Genomic DNA, 15340 nt, shown 5'->3' on the forward strand with positions numbered 1-15340 from the left:
ATTCACTCAATACTAATCTAACTTTAAAACAAATTAAAACCCATAGATCTAAGTGGTACTGGTACCCAACTCAGTTCATACATTCATGTTAAGCTTCCATACCTAATCAAATATATTTAATTTTATACTTGTTAATAGAGGGAATATATTATCATTTTAATTAATTAGAATTAAAAATAAGATGAAATATATAAATCAATGATTAGTACAGCTTTCAAGACACGGTTTGGTAGATATTCAAACATTAATCATTCACACAGCACAACTGTAAGAAAGAGCTTAGGATTCTTTTTTGTTTTTCACAACTAATAAAGCAAACGTTTACTTGTGCAAAGTCTTTCACTCTTCAACTTGTTCTCAGGAATATACTCTTCTTTCTTTAATTAATTCACAAACTAAATCCCAACAAAACCCCAAACAAAAGTCTTCTGTCTTTATGTAGCTGGGGCCCTACTTTCTTAGTTTAAACACATTTATAATATTACCACAATGACATTAGGCTTCCAGAACGGCTAATTTGTTTGCTCATCTCTATATTCTATAAATAATTTATTCTTAGATTTAAATCAATATAATAAAAAGATAAGCAATTTCATTAATAATTACAATATAGGATACTGCAGATCTAAAATGTGAAATTAAAATATACTTCTCGTATATAGCCGCAAAAATAATATTATGTTAGTTGAATAAATATTTTCTACTGGGCAACGGCCAATCAATATAATAAGGCAGGGGTAGATTTGGAAACAAGAAAAGGTCGAACATGATTTTTGCCGCGTACAGGTATAGCCCCTACCCGTGTAAGCCACGAGGTTGCTTCCCCGCAGTTCACATTTGCTTGCTCACCAACTGATCTAATATCTCTCTCTCCGCGTATCAAATTCTACTTGTATAAATAGCTTCACTCTCTCCATCTTTATCATCATCTCAAATCTAAACACCAACTGCGCTTATATCTTTCAAACACCAACTTTTAAGTTTTGTTCTTTCTTCTCCACGGCAGTATTTATTGCAACTCTCCAGTGGCAACTGGCAAGTAGCAATAAAGCCAAGAAAATGCCGAAGAAAAACAGTCATGTTAATCGTAAAGCGTGGAACTTATTACGTCTAGCATTGTTATGGGCAAGAAAAGGAGGGGTGTTTAAAAGACGTTTGATGATGGAACTTCGTGTGTTGCCAAAGTTCATCAAAAGTTTAGGACACAACACTCCACGGGATAAAATCTATTATGGAGAGCGGGAGCTTTCCTTTGACAAGACACCTATTTTCAATGTGAAGATGCATCGTCCAGCTTCCATGAGATTTCTTATTCCTTGCATAGCCCCGCCAGTTGATTTTGATTATGATTTTGATGCTGATGATCATTATCATGATGATAGAGATGGAGGTTATGGTTATGGTTACGATTATGGGAGGAGTTACTTGAAAAACGAAGAAGAAGAAGAAGAAGAAGAAGAAGAGGAAACTAGTGAAGAGAAAATTCCATTGGAGGAACAAGGAATTGATTTGAGAGCGGAGGAGTTCATAGCTAAGTTTTATCAACAAATCAAAATGCAAAGACAGATTTCATATTTGGAGTACAATGAGAACCTAAATAGAAGCACAACTTGAGTTGAGTTCATCTGTTTCTAGTAATTTGCTTAAATTTGTTCATTTATGTGTTAGAGGTAATTAATGCGGCATTTTGTAGATACTATAAGCTTTTATTAAGTGTTTACTATTTTACAAATAAACCATATGGTTTCATCTGTATCACAATACATATATGATATATTTTTGAACAAGTGAATATTTCATTCCCTTTGACTCTTTAATTGTTAATCAACCACAATTTCAGTCTGCAATGCATTATCAAACCAAACCATATTATGGAATACTTTCAAATTTCTAATGCTTGGTAAAGGGAGAAAAACAAGATTTATGGTGACAATTGCATAGTTAGTGAATTTGCAATTAGCAAATCGTCCAATCCTTAGTATCAGTGTTCAGAAGGCTTGAACATCACACACGCTATGCCAAATTTATATATATGGGGACAATACTAATTCAGCCTAAAGTACAACAAAATTTTCTTAAACACACTCCGATGCTTCATCCTGGGAGGTGGCTTGCATGTCCAAATGAAGGGAAGGGAAAAAGAACTCAATAAATTTGATCACAACCTGCACATTAAAAAAAAAAAAAAAAAAGAATCAGCTTTGTGCTGAAAGAGCAAGAAGTGCCATAAAGTTTGCTTCTAAATGCTATTGCACAGAAGGATCAACTTCCATGCACATTAATCCACCATAAAAGATTCATCTCATTGAGCTTATCAACAGAGATTACATTTTGAATACAGATGACACGATTGAGCATGTGTTTCTTTCACCCGTACACCGTTCTAATAAAAGAACTATGCATGGCATTGAGACTTTCAAGCCTTAGTTGCAGCCATGCTAAATTATGTGCAAGAACACCATAGAAGACTAGATTTATGAATTATTAAAGCCACAGATAACTACTTCCATAGATGCTTAATCATATTATCAGAGTTGAAAGTCTTAAGATGTTTGAAACCAAATGCTTAAGCATAATATTAGAGTTAAAACTGAACGATGTCTGAGACAAACCCCTTTCACATACATAATATAAACTGAACCTGACCACTGCTAACTAAATTAAACCAAACTTTTAATTCTGTTTAAAAGAAGCCAGAAAGTGCATCACACATATATGCAGGTGTGCTACTTTGTATCTAAGAATTCCTCAGTTTGTCCCTTCAGAACTAACCTATCTAGTAATTGTAAGAATGATGTAGAACATCTAGATGGTAAAAACTTCTAGATTAACTTCCATTCTGATGTGTATTAAGATATGCTTCCAACTGCTTTGTTGCCGCCAATATTAAACCTGCAATTGCAACGACATATTGTTAACTGAAATGTAGATATTTACACTGCTCTAAATAGAACCATATCTAAAGGCACAGGTCATCACGTCTTCTTCAACTATCACCCATGTTCTCTTTGAATGCTATCAATAACAAAATTGGTGATTCTCAATAATCTTTTGATTGAAAGGAAGAGAAGTGGAAAATTGGTCCCAAATTTTAAAGACATATTATTACACTATTTTCGCTCTAAATTATTCTTTCACAATATCTCATATTTTTAAAGGGAAAGATTAGCGGTCGAATCAGAAGAAAAAAATGCTTCCAACCACACAAGGGAGATAACCTTCACGGTCTCCCTTGTCCCCTCTCTTATCTACAAATGAAATATAAGATATAACTTGAAGACATTGTGATGACATTCTGTACACCATGGAATATATGTGGGTTCTAGGAGAGGATGTAAAATAGTATGAAGAAGGCTCATGCGTAGAATAAAAAGTACCTAAAAACATAGGAGAGGGCCTCCCGGGTCGCGATTTGAACTCTGGATGGAACTGAGATCCTACATAATATGGATGACCTGGAAGCTCCAAAATCTGCAGAAAAGAACAGAAGAACAGAACTTCAAAATTGAATGATTTGGGTAAGTGCAAACTAACTTCTCAATCTAGCAAAACGACCACGAACAAGATATGCCCAAGCCCACCTCCATTCGTTTTCCAGTTTCATCCTTCCCTACAAATTTTAGCCCAGCTTCTTCAAGAGCCCCAATTACCTCAGGGTTCACCTGCAGCATACAGGACCAAAGGATCGTCATGTACACTAGAAATTATGCACGCCAAATATTTTGCCTCCATAAGAATGAATTTTAAAACTGACCTCATATCTGTGGCGATGCCGTTCATCCACATACTTGGGATTACAATACCTAGCAAGCAAGAGAAAGTTTAATGGGGATGCATAGCAGTACATGGGAACACATCATAGTATCCTCTTTGGATAGCAAGTTGCTGGCTGATAGGCAGCAGAAACTGGACAAGAAGACTACCTTGTGGCCTAAGAACCACCACATTGGTATAAAAGAATAGTCACCCTAACGTCCAATTACGGCTCTACCATGCATTGATGTAGAGTAATACATAAATATGGAGCAAAATGAATTGTAAAAGTTCTATATTGCATTAACAGACAAACTTCATGTACTCCTGAAATTGAAAAGTAGATAAATCACATACAATTTCGAAGAAAGGCAATCATGGGTCTGGAATATTGTTTTTCGAGAACCTAGTCTCATTGTGCTTCCCATATGTGTTCTTGAACCCTGCATATGGATGTGAAATGATAGATGATATAGTTTGTGTTTATGTGTAATTTATCACAACAAATAGTAAAACAAGGCAGGCAATAGAATTCAAACCTCAGGCATGAAAATTACAACATTATCCGGACTCTCGGTATCAAACTCTGAACTGTTTGCCCTTTCTAAACCCAGAACCTAAAAACAATTAACTAGAGGCAATCAGAGAATGGCTACAATATGATCTGAAAGTGAACACTGAAATGAAAAACAAACCACCCACGGATCTAGCAAACTCAATTACAGAAATCTGCATGCCCAAGCAAATCCCAAGATAGGGTACATTATTCTCTCTAGCATACTTTGCAGCCAATATCATTCCTTTCACACCACGATCTCCAAATCCACCAGGAACTAAGACACATTCTGCATTCTGCAATGAAATTTTACCACGCTTCAAAATCTATTCTAAGACCATTACACAAATAAAATTATATTAGGGAGATTCTCTGTCTGAAAAAGGAATTATAAAAAGGAAAAAAAACTAGCAAAGCTTGAAAATCTGAATGTCTGTGTATGCATAAAGCTTTCTACAAAAGTGATCAACAAAACCAAATATGGCACGATTTTGGGATTTTGATGCAAAGAATCATCTGATTGGTCCAAAAATATATAATCTGATGGTAGCAATGATGAATAAAATAAGCAAATAAATAAATTGAGTTACCCTCAAAGTCTCCCATGCAGCCGCATGAGCTTCTGGTGTCTGCAAATGCAGACAAAACAATTAAACAAGGCAATTTTTTTTCTCAAAAATATATGGGAAAAAAGACCAACATGAATGTGATAAGCCAGCAGTGCATAAAGTCTACACCCTTAAAGGGCGTAAAAAGCATTAGAATGCAACTAGGACAGTTCAGTACCAAGTTCGCACTATCATCTTCAAGATCAGAAGCTGCAATCCAGTCGATTGATGGCTTCAGGGAACATGCGATGCAGGCATGCAAAAGGGCCTGCACTAATAAGCATAACCATAACAGAAGTTGGCAATGTAGAAATTATAAACTAAGCAACCAAACCAGGTAAATTTTTTTATTTTATTTTTTCCATAAAGAAAAGGCAGGTACTCATCCAGTAACAAACATCTAATTGTGAAATGAGCTAAACTATCATGATTTAGCGTTGCATCAGATAAAGTATCATTTATTTCTTCCAAAAAAATCAGCAAATAACAAGTATTAACCAACACAAAAGCTTAAGCTATTAGGTTGAGAACACATAGTAAAAGTACTCTACTCAAATCTTATATTTACATTTAATCTTACAAGGGTAGATTAACACTTAAAATGGGCAGTTCTTCTATGCATCAGGCTTATTTTGATGGACATAAGTTCTTCTGTGCATCAACATATTGTGTTCATAAGCAATCATATAATTAGTAGGTTTGATCAGTTAGATGAAAGATCACTAGCAGTAGTTTATTTTAAAATATTAACAGGACTATACCTTGATTTTCCTACCTCCTGGTTCAAAGTAGAAAAAGAAAAGCAAAAATAGAAAGCACACCTTCACAACGGACAGATACGAGTCAGTAAGGCCAACATACTTCCCAACCATAGCAATCCTCACCTGTCATAACAGCATGTTTTTATCTCAAGTATAAAAGAAGAATATTCAACAAGAGGATTACAAGCTAACCATAAATATACTGATATATGGATAAGGTTGTCCTCAGGAAAAAAATAATTAAGTAAAGTATTACTAACAGAATTCGTGATATTATCATAAGTCTCGGCCATCTTTGTCCAAGCTTGTAAATCTGAAGGTGCAGCAATGCTGAAACAGATAATTGCAGTCTGTAAGTTAACAAATCAACCATGCGCCTTAAGTATCGAGTTCTAGAGACAGCGATGTCTTGCTCTTTAAAGGGTTAGTTAAGTTCAACTGGTGTCAATCTAAACATGGTAACAAATCATGGATATAATCAATGCAACAACCCATGGTCGTATTTGAACAGGGACAAAAACAGATAGGTACATTGTTAGACAGCATCATATAAATTGCTTCCCTTAGATTCATTTCTCTGCAAACTTCTGAGGTCGGTAAGGGCTCTGATCTGAAACTTGAAGCCTTATTATGCAGAAAAAAGTTGAAACAAACACTAACCTCAGCAAATTTAGCTGTTGTAGAATTGAATGATGAGCATTTTGGCTCTGAAACAAATATTCATGTCAAAAAATATTAACAGGATGATGATAAAATAAACAAGAAAAATTTGAGTTTAGGAGGAACCATAGAAAAGTTAGTAAATGCACCCGAAGTAAGAGAGGAATGTGCCAAATGTTTGGAACGTCATGAATGTTGAGAATATTAGCAATCTGAGAGAAACCATGACAAGATATATAAGATGAAAAATCAATTAAACAGGTTCTGATCGAAGGATAAAAGAAACAAACTTCACAACAATTTACCGGGACATGGCAGAATTGAGAAAGTTTCTCCTTTGTATTTGCCAACAGAGGCTGCAATATGATTGCCAATTAAAGAAAATTGAAAGTTTTAACCATCGTGTTCACCATTGAGACCATTTGAATAGAACACATAAAATTTAAATCATATTAATAGCTTTATTCCAACCTATAACTTGGGCAGCACAATAAATTGCTGCATCTAAACCACAATCTAGAAAATGGTTGGTATCAATATAAAAGATTCCAAAACCAAAATTTTGCCACCCCTTTCCCTCCCACATGCATGTAGGCAACAGATAAGGAGAAAGATGAACCTGGGCAGAGCGACATGCCAACAGATGAGGTGTCAACCCTAATGCTCTCAATTCCCGAACACTGTGCTGTGTAGGCTTAGTTTTCTAGGATAAAGGAAAAAAAAGAGAGTAAGCAAGAATAATAAAGAGAATGAAGCAAGAATGAGAGAATAATCAGCCAAATAAAAGAGAAAAAAATATATATACAATGAATTTCAAGTAATATTATCAACCTTGGTCTTTAACAGCAGGCCACAATATGTAGAACAAATAAAATATTGCATATTTTGGTAAAGGTTTATAGAAAAATATGGAGTATTACTTGCTCGCCAACAACACCCAGCACAGGTATCAGGCTCACATGAATGAGACAAAAGTTATCTTGACCTGAGGAGGCAATAGAAAGTTGAATTAAGGAAATACCACAAAATATGTAGGGAATTACACCACAGTGAATATGACAAGCACACCACATCAAAGAAACAATGGCTCAGTTTCCATTATATTAGGTAACAGGAAAACAATGCATAGATATATCTTAAAAATTGCACAGATTGATCTACACAGCATAGAATCATGCACATATAACAGAAACCCAATTATTAAACTGTTCAATCAAATTCAAATATACCATAATGCAAATAACACATACATTAACAAGGTTCTTCATTAACCTTCTTAAAAATGCCGAGGACATAATTAATTGTCCATATAAATCAAATAATACAATGACATAGCATAATAAGTGCAACTTACCAACTGAAAATGATAGTTGTCGCAAAGCCTCAATGAATGGCATTGATTCAATGTCCCCTAACGCAAAACAAGTGTCAATCAAAAAAAGAAATCACCAATTCTTTGTGCACCATAAGTCTCTATTGTATCAGGAAGCTCTTACCAACAGTTCCTCCCAACTCAATCACACAAACATCTGCTGGGCCCTCTTTACCGTCCACAGGAATAGCAGCAACGGACTCAATCCAATTCTTAATGGCGTCTGTGATGTGAGGAACCACCTGGGATCCACCCAAGAGTGGCAGAAATCTAAGTCACCAGTGTTTTCTTTACACAATTAAGATCTAACAAACATTTTTCAGTATAAGAAGCATTACCTGAACTGTCTTTCCAAGATAATTACCTCTCCGTTCCTTCTCAAGGACAGACTGTTTAAAAGTGAAGGAGATTGATTATTTTTAGTAACACAAACAATTGAATGGACTTCATATATTCACATTTATATTTATAAATTCAAGCACCTGATATATCTTTCCAGTGGTGATGTTGTTATCTCTCGTGAGAGTAACATCCAGGAATCGTTCATAGTTACCCAAATCTAAATCCACCTGTACAAAAGAAAAAGAAAAAAAACCCAAATAGTAACTTGTAGCACACTGCTTGACAGACTACATACATGACTCCTAAAGTTATTATATATGCAAGAATGTATATTATGGCAACTTCTTCACAAAGTAAAATTTATATGAACAGATAAAGAAAAAACCTCTCCACCATCGTCAAGAACAAAAACTTCGCCATGTTCAAAGGGAGACATGGTACCAGCATCCGTATTAAGGTATGGATCTGCCGGACATAAGGGAGTTACAACAATTGACATGCAATTAAAGTTCAAAACAAGAAAAAACTAGTGAGTTGATAAAATAAGCAATTAAAAAATTGAAGAAGAAAGACGAACAAAGACCTCCAATACGAAATGCTCATGCACAAATACCAACAACAAAACTAGTAAAGCAACAACGGTTGAAAATATCCGATTCCAACAAAAAATTTAAAAAAAAAAAATGATTTTAGAATGAAAAAAGAAGAGCAAGATTAAAACAGAAGCGGAAAAAGAAGAGAACCAATTTTGATGGAAGTGACGCGAAGACCACAGGCCTTGAGGACGACGCCTACGCTGCTGGCTGTGACGCCTTTACCCAGTCCACTCACAACTCCTCCTGTAACCAGAACGAACTTCATCGTCTCTATTTTATACTATTGTAGTAGTAGTATCAACAGATTTTGTTTGTTTGTAAACAAAGTGTTTGTGCATATGTCTGAGCGGGAAAAGATTAAAGAAGAGTGCACACAAAGTCCCTTCTTGGCTCCTGAAAAAGGCACTTTCTGGTTTTAACCAAACCTAGAAAAAAGATTTTTGGCAGTTTTGGCTTTCAATCAACGCCGCCTTATAAGTCAACCTTATGTTGCCACGTAAATATTAGCACCATCCATTTTTTTGGTTTCTTTTTCCGGTTCAATTTGATTTGGAGGAGTGTTATTTGAGAGTCACATCAAAACTCCTTTCTAACCTCGTATAAAATAGAATATATTCAATAAAATTAAATATTTTCATTTCAGTCCTGTAGTTACATATGTTTTACTTTCGATTAAGAATCTATGAATGATAAGAACATTGGCATATACGACATCATATGCCCGCAACTCGTTCATTTCTTTTGCTTATAGTTGATATGTCATCGAGATTCCCACATCGTTATTCGTTGATTTATATGCTTCCACTAGCTTCACCCTTTTTTTATTCTTAAACATGTAGAATAAAAGTTCATAAAGTTTGTCAAACAACGCATAAAGATCTTATTGGTTCCAGACAAGTGAAATCTAGACAAATCTTTCATACATCGGAATAAGGAATATTAATCAATTCTATTAATTATACTACTAAACAACCATTAGTCTTGTAACTTAACGATGAGATTTTAATTATCTAGATAGATTAAAATGATCATCTATTATATTTATAACTTATTTGATTAATTAGATTGAGAATTTATAGAATGTTTAATAGAATTTAAATATTAATTATAATACGTATGAATTAACTTGGATATCCTAATAATAATTAAAAAAAAAATTATGCTGCTTAAAATTAAATGTAAAAAATCACGTGAAAGAGATTTTATTTTCTTTAATAGCAAACCTTTTTTTTTATTTCACTATTGGGTCAACAAGTTGATGGCTAGATTGCTTCACCTATATCAAAATGGGAATCACATGAGATGACATTAGGGGTCAAACCACAATGGTCTTGCTCAATTATTGCATTTTCTATGATGTCAACCCCAAAATTATACACGTTTTACTTTTACCTGATTGCGTCCCCTCATTAATCCATTAGCCGACAATTCTATCTATCATGGAAGATCTGATCAAACTCAAGCTGCTTATGGGGAGAAGAACATTTTCCCACCCACCCTTTCTCACCTATCAACTTTTAAAATGATATTTTTTCATCTTTCCGTAGTATTTTCTGTTAATATTTAGTTAAAAAAATAAAAATATTCTTAAATAGTTTATTTCTGAATTAGTTTATTATATCATTCCAGAAAATCCAGACTAAGCAACAGTCAAATTTTATCGGCCAATCTATACTTCTTAGCCCTAGTGAGGATCTGAGTTCAAGTAGAGCAGCTTGCTCATTGGGTCAACTCAAGGTCTTAAGTTGCTCAAATGTAGACTCAAATAATAGCAACAATATAAAAATAATAACTACTACACTTTGCTAATCCACGATGGCTCATAACATAAACTTCCTCCTATTTAGTACGATCTTTCAAGTATATTTGACAACAAATGAAAATGAAATCTAACAAAATACAAAACACCCAAATGACAAAAAGACATTTTTTTCACATACGATTAAAGACTCTCAGTTCCTTTCTCTTCGAAAATAGAACTAAAAACTCTTACCTGAATCACAAGTTTTTTTTTTCCCCTTTCTGTTATTTATTTATCTCCTAAATTTCTTCTTCTTCCTTGAAAAAAGCTTGTTATTGACCAAGCTATGTGCTATATTTTGCTTCCGTTCTCTTCTTTTCTTTGTTTCTTTCTACCTACTCTCTCTCTCTCTCTCTCTTAATCCTTCAGTCTCTTCGGTTGACGAAAGAGAGAGAAACTAAAAATAAAAAAAAAAGTACAATGACCTGCAATTTAAAATAATAATTTTAAAGAGATAAATTAAAAAAAAAGGCGGTCAAGACTCAAGAACAAAGAATAACTCTCAAAGTGGACTATCACTCTCTCCTCTCTTAAGACTCTTAACACAAACTTCCTATTTTAATTCTAAAATAAAGGCTTGATTTTTAAGTGTCGACAATTCTCCATCTTCTAAAAAAAGAAAAAAAAAACTTTTTTGAGCCGCAAAAGTGGGTTTGGTTGTTGATAAGAACCAAAAGCAGTGGCTCAGGTATTGGTCTGACACAAAAGCGAGGGTGGTCCGACCCTGTCGATTTGGGTTTGACCTCCAGTAATCCCGTCCAAGCCAGCTCACTTCTTACTTTCATTATGTATAATAAAACTTCTCTCTCTCTCTTTTATAATATTTAAGGGTATTTTCGTCTTTTAATTAAATATTGATAGAAAACACTAACAGAACCCCGACGAAGGGTGAGAAAGTGTTGTCTCACCAAACCTTGGGTGGCAAAATATCGTTCTCCCTATTTTTTAAAGAAGAATGCATTATGTTATGATTGTTATTAATTCAAATTTTATATTTTTCAACTCAAACAAAATAATACATACCATTTATGAATATTTAAATTGTTGCATAGGCTAGTCGAAGAAGGTATTATCCCGTGCATGCTCAGACTTGAGTGAATGCACTGTTAATGGGCAGATGCGATGGATATAGAAGAAACAGCAGCTCAAGCTAAGGTGCATTCCACACTTTCAAAGTCAGATGAGGTAAAGACAGAGGCAAGAGCTGAGCATACATCCCATGTGAGGCATTCATTCACATTCCTCCACCCGCTATTTCTTATTCCAGCTATTAAGATTCAAAACTGATAGCTAATAAGAGTAAAAGATATGTTCCCACCCGAGGTTTAGCGAAATGTCAAGTTAATACCTCTGGTTACCTTTCTTCCAGATTCCCACCCTTACATCAACTGAAAACCATTTAATATAACGATATAGGGTAAAAAGGTCATTTCAATTGCATTAAATATAAAATAGAAATGAAAATACAAAATAACCCACCACAACAAAAATTCCTCTCAAAACACCACCCTCTCTTTCTACAAATTAGCCCGTTTTTAGTCGGAAGTGTCGGCGCCGCCGTTAGCCAGTTCGGGTCAATCCTAATCGATTTTATCACCGAAACCAGCCAAAATCAACTCATTTTTACAAATCCAACCCTTTCCCACCTTGAATTTGACCAGATGCCACCATTTCCGCCATCACCAACCATTTTTTTATCGATTGCCTCCTATCTTTCCAAGTCAGATTCCAGTTGAATCCAACAACCAAAATCAAATCTTCCACCACCCTCCTAACCGCCAAACTCTGCTCTATAAAACCCCTCAAACCCTGCCAACTAGTTTCCCTCTAATCCTCAGGCATGAAACGCTGCCCTCTTGCCATTGTTTTTTTGCGATTTGCTAGGTTGGAAGCTTTTTGGAGGCTAATTTTTTGTAGTTTAGTGTTGGTTATTGCTATTGAAGTGTTGTGTTGTGTTTTTTTCAACTAATTTGTGGGTGTTTTTCTGGGTTTCCATCATCCCCAACCATTCCCAGCTCTCCCCCTCTCAGGTGCATGCCAAGTGCTAAAAAGACCCACCAACAATTTGAGGGTGCACTGGGAAAGGAAAGGTAGGGGTTTTGTAGTCAATGATGAGGGGAATTTGATGGTACTATTAGTGGTGGTTTCCAGTGCCAAAATCGACCAAAATCTAGCCTAAAAGACAGGAAAACGCACAAAGGGACAGTGGTCGTCGACCGACGATTTGAAGGTGCATCAAAGAAGGAAAGTTAGGAATTTTGTAATGGGTGATGTGGTGAATCTGATGGTATTGTAAATGGTGGTTTCTAATGTCAAAATCAACAGAAATCTGGCCTAAAAGACGGGAAAATGCGCCAAGGGATAGTGGTCGTCGACCGGCAATTTCAAGGTTTTGAAGCCACAAAAGTGGGTTTGGTGTTGGTAAGAACTAAAAGCAGTGGCCAGTATTGTCGGACACAAACGAGGGTGGTCCGACCCTGTCTGTAACACCCCCTGAGGTACGTAGTTAAGATTTGATGATGTTTCGAGTGTTTATCGAGTTATCCTTAGTTAAGCCTGTATGTTGTTGTTGTTGTTTGGTTTCTCCTTGATGAAAAGGTGTATTGGTTGGGTTGAGTGTTTTTCCTTGAAGGTTAGTATGATTTAGCAAAATTTAGGGTTATAGTCTTCGCGGGGGCGAAGGAGTTTTGTCGCCGCGGCGAAGAGGGAGTGCTTCAACCCGGTGGGCCTCTGTGAGTTTTCGCCGAGGCGAAGAAAATAGCTTCGCCGCGGCGAAGACTCGCTGAATGTTTCCCTTGAGTTTTTGAGATTTCTTTCTTTTGCCTCATACCATTCTACCCCTTTTTAGCAGGAAAAGTGGAGTGAATTGTAAGGAAAATTCATGGAAATAGTTTGAGTGGGGTGTGTTTGTAAAGAATGAAAGGTCTTAAATGGAATTTCAAAGAGTGAGTAAGGGTATTTTGGGAAAGAGTGGAGAAAAATATGTGATATTAAGGGTTAGCTTTAGAAACCCCTTCATTTTGTTTTCTCACCACCGCCTCTTTCATCCCTATTTCTCTCAATTTTTCATCCAAGATTCCAAGGATTCTTGAAGAGCTTTTGACTAGAATTTGTTACAAATTGATCCTAAGTACTAAAGGTAGATCTCTTACTCTAGAAGCAAATTTTCATTGTTGAAAGAATGGATCCTTATTAATTTTTGTATTGAAGGTTAAGAGAAAGTGTTAAGCCATCAAGAGTGGAGAGTTTAAGTGGGTTCTACTTGTATCCAAGTAAGTAAATTCATCTATTGTGATTTACTTGATTAATGATGTTAGAGAGTTTTAGATCTATGATTATGCTTGAATTGTTTATGTTGAAATGAGTTGTGGATTCATGAATGGGTTAACTGTTGTTACATGAAGGATTTTCCACCATGAGGAGGGTGGATTGTGTTGTGAAATTGTGGTAGATTATGGGTAGAATTAGAAGTAATTGAGAGGAATTTTGGAAGTGTGTTTCTCTTTGCAGGATGTGTGATGATTTAAAGGAGTTGAACTCCAATTTTGGATGGTTAAGAAAGAATTATGATTAAAGTTAGAATAGAGTTTATGTATGCACACATATTGTTTGATGAAATGCCTAAAAGAAGCATAAGTAGAATTAGAACCTTACCTTATGCACGTAGCATATTTGCATGTCGAATGCATATAAGGAAATTTTATGCATGAGTCATCCATTGCATATGTTTATTGAAATTACATAAGAAAGAATATGAGATGAGAAAGAAATACTCTATGAATAGAGAATAAAAAGAACAAATTCTCTTAGAGTAAAGAGAGAAAGAACTAGCACTGGAAGATAAAATGATTCTAAGTGCTATAGAAAAGAAAAGAAACTGGTTGTGCGATGGGGAACCTCGTAAGTATAGAGTTATCCTCATGTAAACCGTTATGAGAAAGAACGGTCCCGCATGAGAGAGCGGAGTGCTTGTAAATCGCTATGATAAGGAGCGATCTCCGCCATGAGAGAGCGGAATGCATGTGATCCTTATGAGAACCGGACTCCGCCATGAGAGAGCGGGATACACGTAAACCGCTATGGAGAGAGAGCGGTTTCCGCCTGAGGGAGCGGTATGAGATTGGAAAAGAACAGAATAGAAAGAAAAGAAAGAAAGAAAAATGAGAAGTTGAATTAGAATTTTGATAAGATACAAGAGAATTGATGAGTAATGCACGGGGATGATAGCGTAAGAGACTGTTTTACTTACTGGGCATCTTTGTGCTCCATCCGTTGTTTTCTTTGTTGTACAGGAAATAGGTGAGGACTTGGTCGGATGGACGTCGGCAAGCGGGAGATTTGGCTGCACTGTCCCTTGTTTTGTTTTGTTTCGAAAGTCCTTGTACATATGATGTTTTGTTTTGTAACGAATGTGGTTACAAGTAAAGGAAATTTTTGGGCCCAACTTGTTTTGATAAATATGCTATCTTTTATTAATCGATATTATGAATCTGGTAGAAAGAAAGTCGTTGTACATTGGGTCAATAAGTTGATGACTAGATTGCTTTACCTTTATCAAAATGGGAATCACATGAGATGACATTAGGGGTCACACCACAATGGTCTTGCTCAATTATTGCATTTTCTAAGATGTCAACCCCAAAATTATACAAGTTTCACTTTCACCTGATTGCGTCCAGTCATTAATCCATTAGTCGACAATTCTATCTATCATGGAAGATCTGATAAAACTCAAGCTGCTTATGGGGAGAAGAACATTTTCACACCCAAGGTTGGCGAAACCACCCTTTTCTACCCATCAAGTTTTAAAATGACATTTTTTCATCTTTCGCTAGTGTTTTCTATTAATATTTAATTAAAAAGATAAAAATATCCTTAAATGGTTTATTTT

General features: G+C 35.4%; 2 protein-coding genes across 4 annotated transcripts; one reads left to right on the plus strand and one right to left on the minus strand.

Annotated features, from left to right (window-relative positions):
- Positions 1-939: 939 nt before the first annotated feature.
- LOC116146746 lies at positions 940-1709 on the plus strand. The gene has a single exon (XM_031432176.1). It carries the CDS (start codon positions 1060-1062, stop codon positions 1612-1614), a length of 555 nt encoding a protein of 184 aa, XP_031288036.1. The 5' UTR covers positions 940-1059; the 3' UTR covers positions 1615-1709.
- A 64-nt stretch (positions 1710-1773) lies between these two features.
- LOC116146744 (CTP synthase-like) lies at positions 1774-9078 on the minus strand. Of its 3 annotated transcripts, XR_004130564.1 has the most exons (23): positions 8796-9078; positions 8438-8517; positions 8193-8279; positions 8049-8099; positions 7835-7952; positions 7693-7749; positions 7259-7323; positions 6958-7041; positions 6644-6694; positions 6488-6550; positions 6339-6385; positions 5939-6008; positions 5739-5801; positions 5096-5185; positions 4900-4938; positions 4456-4605; positions 4293-4370; positions 4111-4196; positions 3755-3803; positions 3582-3662; positions 3378-3471; positions 2773-2892; positions 1774-2165 (listed from the first exon to the last, which is right to left on the minus strand). XR_004130564.1 is itself a non-coding variant. In XM_031432174.1 (22 exons), the coding sequence occupies exons 1-22, from the start codon at positions 8911-8913 to the stop codon at positions 2828-2830; spliced, it is 1665 nt and encodes a 554-aa protein (XP_031288034.1). In that variant the 5' UTR covers positions 8914-9078; the 3' UTR covers positions 2503-2827. The 3 variants fall into 3 exon arrangements, 2 of the variants coding, with proteins under 2 accessions (XP_031288034.1, XP_031288035.1); XM_031432174.1 differs by lacking the exon at positions 1774-2165 and having other exon boundaries at positions 2503-2892; positions 4477-4605; XM_031432175.1 differs by lacking the exon at positions 1774-2165 and having other exon boundaries at positions 2503-2892; positions 8796-8916.
- Positions 9079-15340: the final 6262 nt, after the last annotated feature.

This window comes from Pistacia vera, unplaced genomic scaffold (assembly GCF_008641045.1).
Source record: "Pistacia vera cultivar Batoury unplaced genomic scaffold, PisVer_v2 Contig483, whole genome shotgun sequence".
Taxonomy (NCBI): Eukaryota; Viridiplantae; Streptophyta; class Magnoliopsida; order Sapindales; family Anacardiaceae; genus Pistacia; species Pistacia vera.

Bases quoted from the DNA above. Each gene is read 5' to 3' on its own strand.
- LOC116146744 (XM_031432175.1), bottom strand. From the start codon at position 8,913: ATGAAGTTCGTTCTGGTTACAGGAGGAGTTGTGAGTGGACTGGGTAAA. The intron at 8,518-8,795 runs GTTCTCTTCTTT...TATGTCCGGCAG, and splicing joins CGTCACTTCCATCAAAATTG to ATCCATACCTTAATACGGAT. The intron at 7,324-7,692 runs GTAAGTTGCACT...TTGCCTCCTCAG, and splicing joins ACAACTATCATTTTCAGTTG to GTCAAGATAACTTTTGTCTC.
- LOC116146746 (XM_031432176.1), top strand. From the start codon at position 1,060: ATGCCGAAGAAAAACAGTCATGTTAATCGTAAAGCGTGGAACTTATTA.